Source organism: Pectinophora gossypiella, chromosome 9 (genome assembly GCF_024362695.1).
Source record: "Pectinophora gossypiella chromosome 9, ilPecGoss1.1, whole genome shotgun sequence".
Classification (NCBI taxonomy): Eukaryota; Metazoa; Arthropoda; class Insecta; order Lepidoptera; family Gelechiidae; genus Pectinophora; species Pectinophora gossypiella.
Genome location: NC_065412.1, coordinates 2,718,562 through 2,738,440, shown reverse-complemented (window position 1 = coordinate 2,738,440; position 19,879 = coordinate 2,718,562). Strand labels below are relative to the sequence as shown.

The 19,879-nt window shown below is 37.1% G+C and overlaps 3 protein-coding genes across 4 annotated transcripts in view; 1 reads left to right on the top strand and 2 right to left on the bottom strand.

Moving 5' to 3' along the window:
• LOC126369770 (uncharacterized) overlaps nt 1–1,744 on the bottom strand; it is a 69,475-nt gene extending 67,731 nt beyond the window's left edge. Inside the window, exon 1 of the mRNA XM_050014335.1 lies at nt 1,672–1,744. Within this exon, the coding sequence (XP_049870292.1) occupies nt 1,672–1,744 (73 nt within the window). The remainder of the gene's footprint in view (nt 1–1,671) is intronic.
• The window catches only part of LOC126369404 (tachykinin-like peptides receptor 99D), a 212,498-nt gene extending 205,094 nt beyond the window's left edge, over nt 1–7,404 (bottom strand). For both annotated transcript variants that reach the window (XM_050013807.1, XM_050013808.1), the window contains exon 1: nt 6,943–7,404. The gene's annotated coding sequence lies outside the window, so the exon portion shown is untranslated. The remainder of the gene's footprint in view (nt 1–6,942) is intronic.
• A 4,436-nt stretch (nt 7,405–11,840) lies between these two features.
• On the top strand, nt 11,841–19,006 carry LOC126369429 (uncharacterized). The gene is made up of 2 exons (XM_050013844.1): nt 11,841–12,782; nt 18,914–19,006. Exons 1-2 carry the CDS (start codon nt 11,938–11,940, stop codon nt 18,924–18,926), a joined length of 858 nt encoding a protein of 285 aa, XP_049869801.1. The 5' UTR covers nt 11,841–11,937; the 3' UTR covers nt 18,927–19,006.
• Nucleotides 19,007–19,879: the final 873 nt, after the last annotated feature.

Here is a 19,879-nt window from a genome sequence, read left to right as displayed (position 1 = left end):
GAGATAGATTATAATCTAACGTTATTTACAATTTTACGGTGACATACACACGATCATCGCCGGTTCAACGTTTTTTTGTATTAGGCGGTTTTTATATATTAAGTACCATTGGCTTAGTATTTTATTATCTCCATATAAATAAATAAATCTTTTTTCGTGCATATTTTACGGCTTATTCACAATCAATCAACCAATACCTATACATTTGCCGTAATTACAAAAAAAACGTATACGAAATATCATTCATTGACATGGCTATTCAAATTTAAAAAATATCTTTATTGAGTAGGTAGGTATAGTTACACTTTGAATGGATTTTTTTACATAACGAACGTCTTATCCACCTAAAACTACTACAACTTCTCACAACCTGTATAGCCGGGGAAAAGAAGCTGCAAGAAAAACCTCGCCACGATCACTAGACGTTCTTTTAAAACTAAACATTAAATATTGTTATACAATTTAGTATGGCTGCCTGATATCATTTCCGAGACAGTTTCCATGCTTTCATATCTTCTAGATAATCACTAATCTTATGAAAACCTCTTTTACAGAGTTTCTGTTTTAAAACTGTACAGATTTGGTGTTTACTTGAGTGGATAGGACAACTTGCCCGTTCTCTTTTCGTTTCTTTTTCATTTTTATTTGTCTACCCATCTAATGAATGTCGACCCACACAAATCATACCAAAAAATACATCAATTTGAATATTCGTAGCTTTGTTTCCGCATAGGATACTTATTGACTTTGTCAAGGAACACGAACAGTACCCAGTTGAAGAACTGTTCCTACATCACAAGGATGTCTTATGTATGTGATTTTAATCTTTTATTCTCTTCACCAACAAGTCCACAGACTTCTTGTCTTGTTTCTCATGTCTTCAAACTTTATTTATCAGGAGGGTTAAAATGGCCACATCGAAGCAATTCATTTAGGAAAGCAATATTGCTAATTGACATTTTTTGCATTGCGCATTTACTTTTATATGCTTAAAATGTCCAATTGCAATATTACTTTCTGAGATGAACTGGTTCGATGTGGCCATTTTAACCCCCTAATCTTTGACATTTACATCACTGGAGTTTTTGAATGAAAAATTGTTTAAAGGAAAAGAAAAAAAAAGCAAAATTATATGTATCTAAACATTTTATTCACATTTAAAACAACCATTGCAAATACATCGTTTACAACAACGACAAACAAATCTGTAAACTACGTATAAGTAAACACACAAAAACGTGCAATATCTCATAAACTCATGATAATCGTAGGAGTATTCCTACTCTAAGTATACCCTGGGGCTGCTTTTTAGTTTTTTTCCCAAAATTTCTACAACAAACACAATTGTAGCCAATGCATATCCAATGACTAATACTTCCCAAGGAACAATCATGTGACTTTTAAAATGATTACTGTCAAAGATTTGCCAGTTAGTTATCTCCGCTTCATAAAACAAATTCTGCGTGTGTCGGGCTACCAAACCGCTTTCACGCAACTGCAAAGACCTTTTCTCCAATATATCTGTCCAAGGAAAGCCTTTGTAGAAAAAAGCTGCATATATAACTTTCACTGCAGGACGGCGGAAACGATAGAGTCGTAACTCCCCGGCAGAATTGTAAAATAAGTGTTGATTATATTTAAAAGCGAGCGAAGCCCCTACAGTATATATACCATCAGTTTCACCGACTTTCTTCATAGCCTGGATGAGATTTTCACATTCGTCTCTGTCTCCGTCAAACGTCATCTCAGCAAAAGATGTCAAAAAACCTCGAAGTGATGGTGTCACACAAGGTTTAAACTTATAGGTCACTAAATCACTTTCAGAAGAAACTTGATAGGCTTTGCTGGGGTGTGTGGTCAAACTCATTAGGCTAGATTGATAGAAAGAGTTCATCAAGTAAGCAAACCAGATCCAAGTAATCAGAAATAGTCTCACACCGCATCTCTGGCGAAAATGGAAGCCGTGCAGAAAAAGGCTATCAAACATTTTTAGGACAATTGCAGTCTTGTCATTTGTTTTACTCAGGTAGATAATCAAAGCAGAGCTTATGAAAAAACACATCAATAAAAGAGCCCATACACAATAGTTGAATTCGATATATAAATATTGCCAAATTGGTTTGTAACCAGCTTTTTTAACAATAAAAATGAATTCATCAGCATAAGCCGCATATTGATACATATATGAAAACGCCTGTGCTCTAGTATCCGTGAGCACGGTGAAACCAATAAGACCATCAACTTGCTTATTTTGTATCAAAGCGAAAGATCCATAAGCAGTCATGCTAGCATCTATAGTGGAGAAATTTTCAGCGAAGTCAATGTAACTGTAGTTCACGTTAAACTTTTCCATTTCAGTCAATAATTTAAAGGTGTATTCTTCAGTACCGACACATTTACTCTTGTGTTTTAGATCACATTTATCTAAGTGGAATGCTAAAGGAGGTATGTGGGAGACTGCAATGTTAATAGTACAATTTCGAAATCCAGTCACCAGTTTATTTGGAAAATAGTTGGAGATCTCAGTGGTGGCACATTGTCCATAAGAGATTATTCTATCAAAATGACGTCCACACGCAAAGTTTTCAAATGGATTGTATGTATAAATATCTGCTTGGTTCGTTCCGTTGATCACTATAACGTTGTAGACATGTAAGTCTAGTAACTCTTCAAATACTTTTTCAAGTGCTTTATCTTCAATATTATCTATGATAATGACAAATCTGGCAGATGGGTTCCATTCTGCTTCCTTTCTCAAGTACTTGAAATTGTCAATGAAATCTTTAGTATTTCCTGCATTAATTAAATATCCCATGTTTGGGACGCATAATCTCTGCGAAGGTGTCCTTAATACGATTGGCCATAAATATAGCATATTTACCGCTGAAATAATTTTCGATCCATCCGAATTAATGTTAACAAATGAGAGTTCATCTTTTCGTTGAAATGACTTTTCTAGTATACTCATAACACAGGTCACTAACTCATAATTTTCATGTTCAGAAGTGTATATTTTGTTACAATAATTACCATATGGGAGCAGCAAAAGGAAGAGTACAACCAACATTTTCGGGAGTGGTAATATTTATGAACTATTAACTAACTAGTGATGAGCGAATAGGTAATGGACATTTTCGTTCGACATAAATCATTTTTATCCTGTCTGTTACCAACTTTTTACCATTAGAAAACTGCCTAATTATCATGTCACTGTCATCTTTATTATTATGCTTTTACTGGCGATCCATTAATGTGTCTTAAATAAACAGTAATGGTAAAAGCGCATTTTCCAAGATAGGGCAATCTACGGGTAATGTTTAAGTATGGTTTTTAATTTAAAGTTATCTTTAGATAATTATCTTGCACATAAAAATGACAAGCTAGAATATCACGAAATGAAGTGGATTAAAACATCATAATTTTGAAGCGGATTGGTGAGGATTTTAGTCGATGTAGTTTAGGGAGTTCTAGCAATTTTAATGCTGATTTTGTGATTACTAGAAAAGTGATACAAATAAGTATGTTTTATATAGTATTTCTTTGTTTATATTTTGTTAACAATTCCGCAACAAAAACAAACGTAGCTGTAGTGTGGCCAATTATTAATATCTCCCACGGTACAAGCATATGAGGTTTAAAAGAATGGTCAAAAAATTTCCAGTCTTCAATTAAAGAAAAGAAATTAATGTCCTCAAGATTTTTTTGCATCAATCCGTTTTCCCGCAACTGCAAGGCGAGCTCTTCAAATCTTAACTCCATAGGAAAACCTTTGTAAAAGAAAGTCGCCTGAACAAATTTTACTACGGGTTGTTGTAGAGCAAAAATTGTTTTCTCTCCTGTTTGATCCAAAAACATATACATGTGAAAATTTAACGTAGTTAAAGGGACTATTGCGTATGTTTCTTTAGTTCTGCTTACCTTCAGCAACGACTTTAACAGATTATCACAATCGTTGTCGTAATCTTCAAGAGTCATGTTTGATAAAATTGACAAGAACATTTGCAAAGTCTGCGGTACGCAAGGCTTAAAATTTTTTGTCGCCAACTCATTTTTGTTAGAAATTTGGTACTCTCTACTGGGATGAGTGGTGAAGCTCATCAGACTAGACTGGTAGAATGAGTTCATTAAATAAGTAAACCATATCCATGTGATCCAGAGAGATTTCATTTTGAACGTAGGATGGAGTCTGCATCCGTGGAGAAAGAGGTAATCAAACATTTTTACTACAACTACAGACTTATCCTTTGGATGCATCACGAACACAACCAATAGAAAGCAAATGACAAAACTTAGAAAAAATAGAATCCATACGGTTCTACTGAATTCAATGTACACATACTTCCAAACAGGTATGAAGTTAGCTCTTTTGACGACGTAAATGAGGTGATCACTATAGGTAGCGTAATTGTAAACAGACGTGAAAGCCTTTCGTCTATTTTCCGATAAAATAGTGTAACCAAAGAGACCGTCAACTTTTCTATTCTGGATTAATTCAAAAAACCCATGAGCGGTCATATTATCGTCAATTGTGGAGATGTTCTCCGCAAAGTCGAGGTAAGTGTAGTTCACTCTGAAGTGTTCAATGTCACTTAATAGGTTCATAAAGTACTGCTCATTTCCAATACACCTTCTCTTATTCTTAAAATTACACTTGTCAGGATGAATCGCGTGCGGCGGTATGTGTGGTATAGCGATATTGAAGGTACAGTTTCGTAATCCAGTCACCAACTTTTTCGGAAAGAAGTTTGTTACTTGAGTAGTTGCACACTGTCCATATGAGATTATTCTGTCAAAATAACGCCCACATGCGAAATTTTCATGAGGATTGTATGTGTAAATATCTTGGTTGGTACCATTGATTACTATAACATTGATTACGTGTAGATCTAGTAGTGCTTTGAAGATTTCTTCTGTTCTATTTTCGTCGAGTAAATCGATGATTATTACAAATCTTGCGGTTGGGTTCCAATCGCCTTCTTTTCTTAGATGTATAAAATTTTTAGTAAAATCTGTTGCATTACCCGCATTTATTAAATATCCCTCGTTCTTCACGTTTAACTTTGTTGTCGCTTTTCTACTTACAATTACTGTTAATACGAGCGAGTTTATACTTTTTATAACTTCCAAGTTTTCTGAATTCATATCCACATAAGTGAGTACAGAACCAGGTTCGAAATATTTCGCCAAGATGTTCGTAACACAAGTAACTAAACCAGTACTTTCTTCGGTAACAATTGGTATTTTATAACAATTTACAAGGTTAAGTAGCAAACAATTAAATAGAAGTGAGAAAACGAGCAACATTTTGGGGCTGGAAACAGTTATATTATGAATTCCTTCATTAGCCTGATGTTCGGTACTTTTCTGAAAGACATTAATCATATTTGGGTTCAGTAATCAGTGACAGAGTTAGGTCTGAACCAAACCCGAGTCTGGACCCAAAACGTGAGTTCATTTCACAAACTTCCGGACACAGAAGACTCGTAATTAGTTGCATTTGACCCAATGAACTATTTTAATCAACATTCAATCAGTAAAATTTGTATGCGTAATTCCGAAAACTATTTGTAAAACGCTACCGATTTGAAATTCAATCCTAATAGATGTGTATATGAATACTAATAGATATTTAAATTTGTAGTAGCAAGAATGATAAATTGTAACACATATATAACATTCGCACCTGTTTCCCCGAAAGGGTAGGGAGAGGTTTATTAGTAATTAGCTAATATGAAAAAAAAAACAAAACCCGCCGCTGCACGCTGATTCAAAAATAGAATAGCTTTTTACCCGACTGCGGCGAAGCAAAAAGGAGGGTTATGTGTTTCGCTACGTATGAGTATGTACCTATGTATATATCTAGATATATATGTGTGCACGTCTGTTCCAAAGTAACTTCTAAACCACTTGTCAGAATTTAACAAATCAAGTGTCACTAGAAGTGTTTTGATTGTCGGGTGATTATAGGCTATAAGACTTCAGGCTAAATTCAATCCGACGCCCTCTATAGACGACATTAACTGAGGACAAAACAACATAATATATTTTTTCCAATGGTAATGTGTTGGGTATCAAATGAAAGGAATTAATTTGCACATTTCAAATCCGTACATATTACAAGCCTTTATCTATGGGTTTCCTTGTACTTACTTGATAATTACGTCTAATTAAGAACATAACTGTTCAGAGGTGTCCCAGATAGGTTTTATCTTCAAATCTCACATAAAACATGTATCGGAAGCACGTTACTTTAATAAATAAGTCCCTAAAATAATATTAATAAAAATAAAAGTTTAAAACCTAAAACCCGTCTACGGAAAAATCACGCTCCTAAAAGTATGAAACAAGAAAATGTTTAGAAGATAGCCGTAGTTGTATGCCAATAAGAGTTTAGTAAATAAAAAAATAAAAATAAAAAAGAGTTTGCTTACCCAATACCACTACCTACAGCTATCTACTAAACATCACTATTCGGAAGAATTTCTGAGAAATATACCTATTTTTTTGTTTTATACTTTTTGCACCGTGATATTTTCGTAGTCGGATTGTAGTTTTTAACCTTAAGTATATATTTTTTAATCGAAATAGCGCTCATTATACCTACCCTAATATCCTACCAGACCAAATACAGAATATATGGAACCAAAATATAGGTATTCCGACTCACACAGCGTACTATAATTACTCCATTTAGTGAACCTGCGTATGAACTACGACTAATTACTACCCATATCACTATTTAGCCTATTATAATTATTACCTTTCTACACGCGAGTCATTTAATATTAAAGCCGAAATATTACGACTCAGGAATATAATTTTACTTTTGTTAATCCATTCACAAAATACTTATTAAGAATTTCCAACGCTTGCACTAACATTACAAACAAATTATTTGTTATTAAATGTAATGAAACTATTATTATTATCGCTAAGACTTACCTTAGTTACAGAAGAAAAATACCTATCACCAATATTCGATGAAAGGGTCTTAATTTTTTTATAACAACATTTTTCACTGCATTTAAAAATCAAATTCGAAAACAAATAAAGTCCAGTTTATACACTTTCTAAGTAGTTTTAATAAGCAAAAACAGATATTTTAATTTTTTTTAACATATAAATAAATCAAAACACTTTTATTTAGTTTCAATATTATTTATAAATAAGTATTGTAATCTTTAACATTTCAAACAAATTATATAAAAAGAAATACAAAGAAGTTTACAACTTTCGTCACTTCAAGTTTCACATATTTACACAAACTTCCAAATTTAAATTTCGAAGGTAGTGAGCTACGAATAAATGTTTACTTTTAATTTGATATTTTCGAACGTAGTTTTTCAATTTAATTTTTCTTAAAAGTTGCCAGTGCGAAATTATCGCGCAAGCGGTCGCGCCGTGTTTGCGAGAGTACAGTCAGATTGACACTGCTCTAGACTCTCGTGAGCGAGCGTCGCTACACAGTCGCTCTGTTGTCGCGATAGCTTGGCATTACGGTCGCAATTTTCTCATATTATGCGGCCATTGAGACGATGATTTCGTGTAGGTATTAAGTAAAAGAAGAAATTATATACTTACGTGGAAGGATCATACTAGTTTAAGCATACTTGGGTGATATTGCATTGGTTTTAAAATCTGAGATTGTTATCTGGTTTTATACATGATTAATATATTTTTATTAGGAATAAGTACGTGTGATAAGTGACATGGAAAAGTTAGTTAATAAGTTTTTTTTTTGTAGAAATTGCTATTTTTTTACGACAATAAACAAAGTATTTCTTTATATCTATTTATTATACTTAGTAAAAATTTTGTTTATAATGTTTAAAGTTGATCTTAAAAGACGGTTTTCCTGTCAAAATCTTTTAAACATAATCTTTTATAATTTCCCAAGTTTTAGTCCAACCGATTGAATTGTAAAATCATTTTAGTTGAATTTTTGACAGTATTTTATGTCAGAGTATTTATTACCGAATCTATCTTTCTGGGGGGTTAAAAAGCCACATAGAAACAATTCATTTAAAATAAAATATACATTTATTTTATATTGCTGTTTGGCATTTGTTTGCATTGCGCACTAAGTGAATTTCAAATTTCAATATGGCTTTTTTAGATGAATTACTTCTATGTAGCCTTTTTAACCCCCCTGATAGGTTCATGAAAGATAGCATCTGAGTATTTTTTTTGACGTGACTTATTGTAGATTTGCCGCAGATGGCATTAACTACTTAGCCGGACAAATGGAGAGCGCTGAAGGCTCTCACCCGGTACAACGTTTAAGACAACAGGCCCGATAAAAATAGTAATATGTTACAGTTCCCTCTTCACCTAATGATACGGAGACCCGTATCATGTAGGATGTCTACCCTATTAGCTCAATCGGACGTGTACGTCTATCTTACTTTACTATTCCACTAGTAAAGCTGCAATTGACAACAAATAGTGGGTAATTTGTTGCATACTGTTCGAATTCTGTGGTTCACGCCGCGACTTGTGCTGAGTGAGGCCCTTTTATCTCAAACGTCCACCACCACCTTATGATCATTTCGACAAACATCCGTCTTGCTTTTTTGTAAGTAATTGTTTTAGTGGAAATTTAATATGATGTTTTTGTTTTTTTTTTTTTTTGTGTGTGTGGCGCCCTTTTATAATAAACTATTTCTATTCTATTCTATTTAAATCCGTGGGCTATTACGGATTTCACCGCGAATGCGTGACTTACATCGCAGTCAACGGTTCGAATCCAGGATCGGGCTAAAAAGCACTGAATTTTCAGGAGTTTGAATTCAAGTTTGGATCGTAATTGATATCACGTGATTTCCAGGATTTGTGCCCGGTTAATGGCTTTAGGCTCGCCCACTATTACATGTGACTTAAACATAGCGGTTACGAGTGGGTGTATATACTATACACATCTGCCTACCCCTTCGAGGATATAGGCGTGATGCTATGGTATGTAACGTTACGTGGTAATAAGTGAAGATGTGACCTAAGTACACGCTTACCTAGTAAACTGCATGTTCACTCTAGAGGAATCATTATGACATTAGTATTCATCATCATTAATTTAAGAGCCACGCTCTTGTCGGTGTAGCATTTTCCATTCCAGTCTGTCAAAGGCCAATTCCTTGACTTCCCTATAAGACACGACGTTAACCTTTTCTTTAATCTGTTCCACATGGAACTCTTATTGAAGCTCTTATTGGTCTTCCCCTTCCTCTATTTCCTTCTAGCTTTCCTTCTATGATGTTTTTAATAAATTCGTCGTGTCTTATTAGGTGTCCAATCATCTTGCCTCTTCTGTCCTCAATTATTCTCATTATTTCACTTCCTCATTTGTAACCCTTTCTTTCTTTCTTTCTCTTTCTTAATAATCAATATTTTATTGTATTTACAAAATAATTTTATCTCGGTCATTCTCCCATTTTTGCAGAATCAGTGGGTTTATGTTCTATAAATAACCGACCTAAAAAGCGAATTCACTTCTATTTCATTTTCAAAAATAAAGTTGAAGAACAATAGGCAGATGGCGCGCGCTTTCTCTCCATAAAAATTTGAATTACTTAGGTAATAAATTGTTAGGACATTGATAATACATTTGATAGTGAATAAGTAAATAAGTAAATAGTAAATAAGTTTTTAATAGTAAAAAAAATCCTTGGAATGTTGGATGCTAACACTCATGTAACACTTACGTCGTCAAACGGCTAGCAATGACGGCTTTTCATAGGATTGAGCATACCTTGTTTTGTTGTACCATGGGTGAGAATTACAACACCAACCGACACTCGATTGATAAGCACCATTTGTACAATCAATCATCAATAGAGTACTACAAAACGATTCATGCCCACAACATTACTAACCTTTTCCTGAATCAAACCAGTGATGTTGCTGTCAATCCAATAAAAACAAAAATGTTGTTATAAATAGAGTTGTTATTTTTGTCAAGGTGTGAATGTAGGTAAGTCTGACTAGACCATTTTTTTATTGTTTTTAAACATTGTCTACATTGTTCATGGAAACTTTATTGAATAAATTGATTTTAATATAGTCGTAAGTATATGTAATGGTTCTCATTTTCTGGCCAGAGAATAAAGTTCATTCGAATAAATTAAATAGCCTCTGCACGTCCTACTGCTAGGCACAGACCTCCTTTCAAACATTCGAAGGGTTTATGGAGCATACTCCACCACGCTCCTATATTGCGGGTTGGTGGAGGTGCTTTTTCCGGCCATGCTCAACGGCTTAACGTGCCTTCCGAAACACGGTATCATCTTACTTTTTCGGACAATCAGGTGATTCAATGTAATGTCCTTATCAAACACAAGTTTCGCAAAGTGATTTCGACAACATCCCCAAGAATCGAACCTGGACCTGAACCCAATGTTCTAACTAAGGAGGCTATTAAAGAACAAGTTACATGAAATCAATCAAGCGAGATGCTTGTATTCTGTGAAGCGAAAGAAGGGAACCACGTCTGACTGAAGCCAGCGAGTAAGTTTAAATTAACAACCTGATAAGTATTATAAGTGTAAGTATAAGTAGAAGTAAGTAATAAATGAAAGTATAGTGTAAGTATGGTAGAGATAACATAATATCAATTTATGACTATCTTCTTATAGGGTAACTGTTATATAGTTTATGTTGACAATTACATGTATGCGTAAAATTATATTTAAATACTTACTAATTATAGTCAGGCAGGCTTTACAGGCTTGAATCACCTGATCGTCTAAAAAATAAATTTATACCAGTGTATCAATTTATCCAAACTCTCTTCTTCAGGCATATAAGAGCTACTCTCTTGTCAGTACAAGAGCGTAGCTCTTAAATGCCTGTATTTCCGTCCGCAAGTTGGAAGATCAGATCCGCAGTGCTTTTGTTAAAAACCTGACCTGTCAGATCTTTTTTTGACGTGACTTGTTATAGATTTTCCGCAAATGGCATTAAGTACTTTTTGTACAAAAAAAAAAGTTTTCATCTCGAGCTCCTCCGTGCTTCGGAAGGCACGTTAAGCCGTTGGTCCCGATTGCATTAGCAGTCGTTAATAACCACCAATCCGCACTGGGCCCGCGTGGTGGTTTAACGCCCGATCTCCCTATCCATCCATAGGGAAGGCCCGTGCCCCAGCAGTGGGGACGTTAATGGGCTGGTGATGATGATGATGACTTGTTGTTTTAAGTTTACGCGGTTATTATCATAATTAAAACACGTCATAATAACGGGTTCTTCCCGCGTTTAAAGCAGGGATATGAGACTCCCGATATTGATCCCCGTGATGATGGCACTTGCAACAGTGTCGAAATATCGGGAGTCTCATATCCCTGCTTTAAACGAAGTAAGAACCCATTATTAAGTATGTGTTTTACGGACAATTGGGGAGCGCTGAGGGTTCTCACCGGTACAACATTTACTGTCAGATCTTCGCGTTAGGTAAGCGGGTGGAAATTAATAAAAAGCCTACCAAATGCAGATTTACGTATAGGTCGCGAAAGTTTCATTAGTGTAGATATAAATTCATTACGGCTGGGTAATGTGGTGGGTAAAGTAATTATGGGCCGCGTCAGTCGTCACGCACTGCGCCCACTCCATGTTAGGTGCACGATGGAGATAGAGTGACCGGGAGTGTTACAGCTAAAAACATAAGTACTTAGGTACGTAATGAAACATGATTTTTGTTTATACATTGTTTCAAGTTTACGCGATTATTATCGGTGGCGCAGCGGTAAACGCGCTCGGTCTGCAACTTTCGCAAAGGCCGGTCATAGGATGGGTGGCGTGTATCTGCGCATACGCGTCGCGCCCCACCTTTACTTTAGTAATAAACAGGTTGCTAAGCTAAACGGTTGTTTCCTTATCGCAAACATAACAATGGCGAACGAGGAGTGCGTTTAATTCCAAGTACGGTTGGTGTGTCGCGTTCGCGTTAGAATGTCTTCTACGACGGTGATAGGCACATTGAGTGTGTTCGATCATAGGTCACAGGACTGGGATATTTTCTACAGTCGATTGGTTCAGTTCCTAAAACTGAATAGTGGCATTAAGGCCGAACAAAAATGTGCTTTGTTGCTGACTCATTTAGCTGACGACACTTACCGACTTGTAAGTAACTTGGTGCATCCACGCGTGTTAGAAGAAACAACGTTTGAGCAGCTAATTACGGTGTTTGATGGCCACTTCAAACCGAAGCGTTGTGTTTTTGCCGATAGGGCAAAATTTTACGAGGCAAAACGGGCAGCGGGAGAAAGCGTCGAGGAGTGGGCGGCTAGGATCAGAGGACTCGCGGTCCACTGTGTCTTCGGATCGTCACTCGAGAAGCTCATCACGGACAAGTTTGTGCTTGGGTTGAACGCAGGACCCGAAAAAGATAGATTGTTCGAGCAAGATGCAACTACGCTGACATTTACGAAAGCACTGGAAATAGCGCAGCAGACAGCTTGTGCGCGACAGGTGCGCCAGCAACAGATACAGGTGAAGGAGGAGCACGTGTACCGTGTGGACGCGACGACGCGGGCCGGCGCCTGCGCCAGCGGGCGTGCTGGCTGCGCAGCCGCCGCAACCGCTCAGCATCGTTGTACAGTGTGCGGTTTAAAAAGCCATAGTGCGGTTCAGTGCAAATATAAAAAATACAAATGTCGTTCGTGTGGTGTTGTAGGCCATTTATCGAAAGTGTGCAAAAATAAAGCTCGGTTGCATAATATCGCGACGGAATCGGAAAGTTCTTCAGGCGGTAACGGACAACACGACTGTGTGGAATGTGAACTTTACAATTTAAGGTCAGTTAATTATGCCCCTATTATTATTACTGTTAAACTAAATAACATACAGTTACAAATGGAAATTGATTCAGGCTCAGGTACTTCTGTTATTTCTCAGAAAACATATGCGAAATATTTTTCAAATATAAGATTAAACGAAGGTAATTTGAAAATGTGTTTCTATACCGGTCACAAAATTACGCCGCTAGGCTATTTTACTTGTGAAGTTACGCATTTGGATAAAAGTAAACCATTAAATATTTATGTAGTTGAGAATGGAGGACCGCCGTTACTGGGGCGAGATTTTATGACCGAATTTGGTTTCTATTTAACATCACATAATAATAATATTATTAGTCAGAATCAAAGCTCGAGTGAGGTGCAGAGGTTATTAAAAGAACATTCAAATCTTTTCCAAGACGAATTAGGAAAGTTTAACAAATTCCAAGTTGATTTGCAGTTGAAAGAGGGGGCACAACCAAAACATTTCAAACCACGTACGATACCATTTGCGCTAAAAAAAAAAGGTTGAAGATGAGATAGACAGGTTAATCGGTTTAGGTATACTAGTTCCGGTAAAACACTCAAAATATGGCACTCCAATTGTGCCAGTGTTAAAGGAAAATGGCAAAGTCAAGATCGCAGGCGATTTTTCTGTGACATTGAATAAGGATCTTATGGTTGATAAGTACCCACTTCCACGCATAGAGGAAGTTTTTGCCAAGATAGGTGGTGGAGAGCAATACTCTAAAATTGACCTTAGTAATGCCTATAACCAGTTTGAACTATCAGAATCTTCTCAGGAGTTGACAACGATTACTACACATAAGGGATTATTCAAATATACGCGCCTTGTGTACGGGCTGGCTAACGCGCCGGCAATTTTCCAGCGCGCTATGGAATCATTATTATTAGGTATAGACGGAGTCAGCTGTTGGCTAGATGACGTATGCGTCACGGGGCCGAACAAAGATATACACCTAAGTAGATTGCGTGAAGTACTGTATAGGCTTAATGATGCCGGGGTAAGGTTGCAAAAGGAAAAATGCATGTTTTTTCAAAACAGTGTAACCTACTTGGGTTATGTTATCGATAAAACAGGTTTAAAAACGTGTCCAAGTAAAATAGAGGCCATAATGGAAGCTCCAACGCCAACAAACACTACCGAGGTCAAACGATTTATAGGGGTTGTAAATTATTATAGAAGTTTTGTTCCCAATACCTCTTCCATATTAAAACCTATCAATGATCTTTTAAAAAAAGGCGTAAAATTTGAATGGGGAGTGAGCCAGCAACGTGCGTTTGATAAAATGAAATGTGAGTTGTCGTCGGAGCGTGTACTCGCGCACTTTGACCCCAGTGCACAGCTGATTCTGTCAGTGGACGCCGGGCCGAACGGGCTGGGTGCAGTGCTCGCGCAGAGCGGCGCCGATGGTGTTGAGCGACCTTTGGCCTTTGCGTCGCGGTCTTTATCAGTTAGCGAAAAAAATTATAGCCAGATACAGAAAGAGGCGACGGCTATAGTTTTTGGCGTTAAACGATTTCACATGTATCTGTACGGGAAACAAGAGCCTTTTATTTTAAGAACTGACCATCGCCCTCTTTTATCAATATTTGGGAACAAAGTGGGTATTTCAGTTACGGTGGCATCCCGATTGCAACGATACGCTATTTTGTTATCCGCGTATAATTATACTGTGCGGTATATTAAAGGCGAGAATAATATTGTGGCAGATTTTTTTTCACGGTCGCCGATTAGTAGCGAAGGCAATGATGAAACGAACATTAACCAATCATTTCTGAATTTCTTGGACGTCGGCTCGGCGGCGGTAACGAATTCGGATATAAAGACAGCTACGGTACAAGATCCAATACTGCAAACCGTGATTAAATATATGACAAATGGTTGGCCACGTAAAATCGCCTGCAAATCTATATTGCCATATTTTTATTGTAAAACTGATTTAGAGGTCGACAATGGGTGCCTATTTCGAGGTTTGAGAATTATTATACCGGAAGTATACAGAAGAAAAATGTTACAAGAATTGCATTCAACTCATTTAGGCATAGTTAAAACAAAATGCAATGCTAGAAGTAGAATGTGGTGGCCGGGAATCGATGGCGACATTGAAACATGGATAGGCACATGTGGCGCGTGCGCAGGTACTCGCGGAGCAGCGCCGCGCGCGCCGCCCGCGCCCTGGCCGCGCCCCGCGGGACCCTGGCAACGGCTGCACATTGACTATATGACAATAGCTCAACGCGATTACCTTGTAGTTATCGACGCCTACAGTAAATGGTTGGAATGCCTTTTGATGGATCGCGGTACCTCAACTCAAGCGTTAATAGTAAAACTTAAGTCAATATTTGCTATATTTGGCTTACCGTTAACGATAGTCTCAGATAATGATCCAAAAATAAGTTCATTTGAATTCAAAAAGTTTTGCTCGTTCAATGGAATTCGTTTAGTAAATACTCCCATTTATCATCCGTCAAGCAATGGGCAAGCCGAAAATTCGGTGAAGCATTGTAAAAACATGATTAAATGTATATTAAGAGAAAATTATAATATGTGTGAGATAACAGAAAAGTTGTTGGAATTTCTTTTTACTTACCGGAACACAGACCATTGCTCGACAGGAATTTCGCCTGCAAAGTTGATGTTCGGCCGAGAATTACACAGTCGTTTAGATATGGTATTACCAAATAAGAATACCTCGACCCAAAATATTGAAAAGGAAAAATGTACATTACCTAAGAGTAGGCAGTTTCAGAAAGGGGACTATGTATGGCTAAAATGGTTCATAGCGAGAAAAGAGAAATGGGTTTTAGGGACAATTAAACAGGTTATTGGGAACAGGATGTATAAGGTATTTGTAAACGATTATAATGACAATTCTGTACCGTCGGTGAAAAGTAATACAAGTCCAAAATTCAAGTTTTGAGAAAATCGAGTTTAAAGTTAAAAACATTCTAGCTCGCGACTTATAAGGAATAATGGAACAGAAGTTAGATGTGTCGATAGGTGATGATGGAAGGTTTCTTTTCTAATATTTAGTTATATTTAGAACCTAAACAGAAATGGTAGAGGATCAAAATAAATTACATATATCAGTTGACACCAACTTTTATATTGTGTAAATTGATACAAGTCTACTTATACCTTTTTACACACATAACTATAAAAAAGTCATCGTTGATATATCATATTTCAATTATTAATTTTACAGTCTTATTCTACAAAAAACAAAATGTCTTGGAAGAAAGTTTATTTCATAATGTTGTAGAAAGGCAAAATTCTATTTATTTTCTTTAAAAAGTAAAGAAACGTAACTTATATCAATTGACACAAACGATAAACTATAACGAATTTGTGTCAAGTGGTTTAACATGACTTATTTTTTCGGTTTTATTGTGTAAAATAATACATGTTTTTACGAATTTCTAATAATAAATACATATAAAGATGGTACACGTATATATAGTGTAAGGTGACGATAATAAGATATTTTTGTTATGATTTTACTCTCAAAACTCATAAATAACCGGTCAAAACCACCACTGCTGCCCACTACAAACACATTTTGTCCACTACACTACGCCCCTAATCAAAACCACTTTTGGTTCATTTTTGCAGTCAAAATCTTACAAATTCAATTATGATAATATTTCCACCCCTAACAAATGAAGGTAAGAGGAATCATATTAAGACTAGTCATTAGTAATGTTTCGGGCTAGCCTGGCAGTATGGCCTGGAGATAAAGGTGATGTACCTACGTACTTTTAAACCAAAATCACACAAACCGGTAAGTGTTACTTCTTTCTTGCTGAAACTATTTAAAAGATCACAACTCATTCCACAATCAAAATCCCCTAAAGTAAAGTAAAATTCGATATTTCGAATTATCAAAATTCCCGGTCTAATGGTAGCCCGCAACATTGACAGATCGATAAACGGAGTCGAATCAATGTTGATGATGAGAATAGGTAGTGAAAATGAAGATCATTGGTTCACCTCCAAACCTATAAGTTACACAGGGCTATCCTCAGACCATGACCATGACCACCATGGACCATGGTCTGTTATGGTTAAGCTAAATGAGCTCGTTTCCGCAAAACTCTACACGTAAGCACACGTGGGGAACTTTCCGCGTATCCTCGCGTATGGACCACTATTGTGAAGTGGGCAAACTTCCCACTATATCATCATCATCCTCCTGCCCTTATCTCACTCTAGGTGGGGTCGGCACAACATGTATGGGCAAATGTCCCATCTTCTTCTTCTTTTATCGTGTGGATTGTGAGGTGAATTACCAACCCCATCAACCCTGGTGTCAGGGTTATAACTGAGCCGCCATAGGCCCCTGACTTGACTCAATGAATACTCGAATGTCCCATATGTAATGTTATTTTAATGGGCTCAGTTTTCCGCATAAACACAAGTGGTCCATTATGCGTGCTTTTATTGACTATGTAAGCCAACTAACTCCTTTCAGAAGCTCAAATACCTCCTGGGATTTTTACAAACTTTGTGACCTGGTTTAATTAAGGGGTTGTGCCCGTAGTGTTGCCAATTATTTATTCTAATCTAATCTATCCTACAAGATCCCACTGCTGGGCAAAGGCCTCCCCTTCCTCTTTCCATTTTTCACAGTCCTGTGCGTAATTCTCTCTTATGTAATCAAAATACAGAAAACAAATATTACTTGTGGTGCTCAAGAGTTCAGAGCAGTTATTCCCTTTATAAAAATGAGGAAGCTCGACAAATTTACACCATTCAACGTGTTTGAGAAACTGGTAATCTTCTCTTGAGAAGATGTGGCAGATCCCGATGCTGCCGATGCCGAGCTGTCATCTACGGCTGTGTAGGTTCAAAAATACCACTACCGGCGCTTGCATAAAAGATCTAACCAGCGTGTATTGAATGGCTTGCATGTTAATTGGAGCTCGATAATATTTGGAGCCATTATTTCACGTCTACAACCTCCTTAGCAATGAAGGCAGCGTTCAATCTGCCACCGCTTAACCTGCATGTAATCAAGAAAACTATGTAAAACAGCTATGCTTCGAGCTAAGGGAAGGAGACTAACGATAGTTATGACAAATCTCAAATACCTCTTGACTAACCCTGCCATGGTGATAACGACGCCATGATCAGGACCCACAACTTATTGAGGTACTGTAATTAAGTACTACAAGGTGGTTATAGCAGAAAGAGAAAAAACACGGTTTGGTCTGAAGTACTAACTTAACCTATACCCATTCGCAATGCGGATCAGATATGGTTTGCTGTGGTTCTAGACAAAATGTCTTCCCATAGACAGGTTTATGCGGAGGTCACCCTAGGATACACACTGGTGGCGCATGGAATCGAACTTGTATGTATCATTATACACGACACGTTATTGATATCTAAGATCGCATTTTCTGAAATATTTTGATATATATTAATTTATATTACTTTTCACGAAAAAATAAATTTGGTGTTTGATGTTACAACTAAAATTATATCATTAAACACGGACTGTGAGAATTCAAGGATTGCGTGTATTTTAATATATGTTGAGTTGCATTTACTTACACCAAAATATTTAGTGAAAATCTTCATTTCACTTTAATGCAAGTTAAGATGAATTATGTTACACGTGTTATAACAACATGAATCCTTCACAAACAGTACTTATATCACTAGACACAAAAATTATCTCCGTATTTATAATAGCTACAGTTACGAGAATTAGACAGAAAGAAAGAGAATTTTTTGAACATGAAGTGTGTGCTAATAACTCAAAAGTGATACAACTCGAGTTGTATTACTTTTCACCGACGGTACAGAATTGTGTGAGACATCTAGATCAGCTTAGGAAATATACCGGTGATATCTTGCCTATCTCATGTGACTTGGGAGCGGAGGGCGAGGACGCGAGTTTCTCACTAGCGCGCTCGCCCTTAACTCCGTTGACGTCCGAGGCAGAGTCACGAGCTGAGGTACCTAGTACTGAACAGTGGTTTGAAGCCCAAGCCGAGGGAGATGACATTGCGTCAGAACCAGATGGTCTGGTTCTCCCCTTACAACGAACATTAAGGCCTAGACTTAAGGAAATTAATTATAAGGTGTAATATTTATAATTTAATTTATATTGTTTTAGGTTGTCCAACTAAAAGGGGAGAGATGGCGTGTATCTGCGCATACGCGTCGCGCCCCACCTTTACTTTAGTAATAAACAGGTTGCTAAGCTAAACGGTTGTTTCCTTATCGCAAACATAACAATGGGTGACCACAAAAAAAAGTTATCATCTCGAACTCCTCCGTGCTTCGGAAGGCACGTTAAGCCGTTGGTCCCGGCTGCATTAGCAGTCGTTAATAACTATCAATCCGCACTGGGCCCGCGTGATGGTTTAAGGCCCGATCTCCCTATCCATCCTAGGGAAGGCCCGTGCCCCAGCAGTGGGGACGTTAATGGGCTGATGATGATGATGATGATGATTCATAAAACAAGTGTGTGTGAAGTGTTTAATCATATTTAGGCGTTTTATGTCGCTTGTCCCATGAGCCCTTTAATTACATTAGGACAGTTTACTGTTCGTTCCGTATAGCCGTGGAAGCCCAGTTTGTAAAACGCTTGCCTCCCACTTTGAGGTTGCAGGTTCGAATTTAGCACAGGCTTAAACCAATGATTGTCGAATTTGTTTTCGATTTCAAGTTTGAATCATAAATGATTATCACGTGCTCAGCGGTGGAGGAAAACATCGTGAGGTAACCCACATTCATTCCGAGAAATGCATTTTTAAGAAATTAGTTGTGTGGCCTAAACTGTATTGGGCTTTTCCCTTCGCGGGTTGGAAGGTCAGACAGGCAGTTGCTTCTGTAAAAACCGGACCTGTCAAATATTCAGGTTAGGTAAGCGGACCCTGTGAAAAACAAAATAATGCTAGGGGGATAAATTACGTTTATTCTGCTTTCTGACAAACTCACTCACAAGAAGTGACTGCGTAAATTGTGTCCCGGTGACGCTATTACGTCCAACAAATCATTTATGTTTTCCCCGATTGCCTGTCAAGTGTGGACAACTTGGAATCCCAAAGTAATCCCTTTAGGAATTTCCCTTATGATT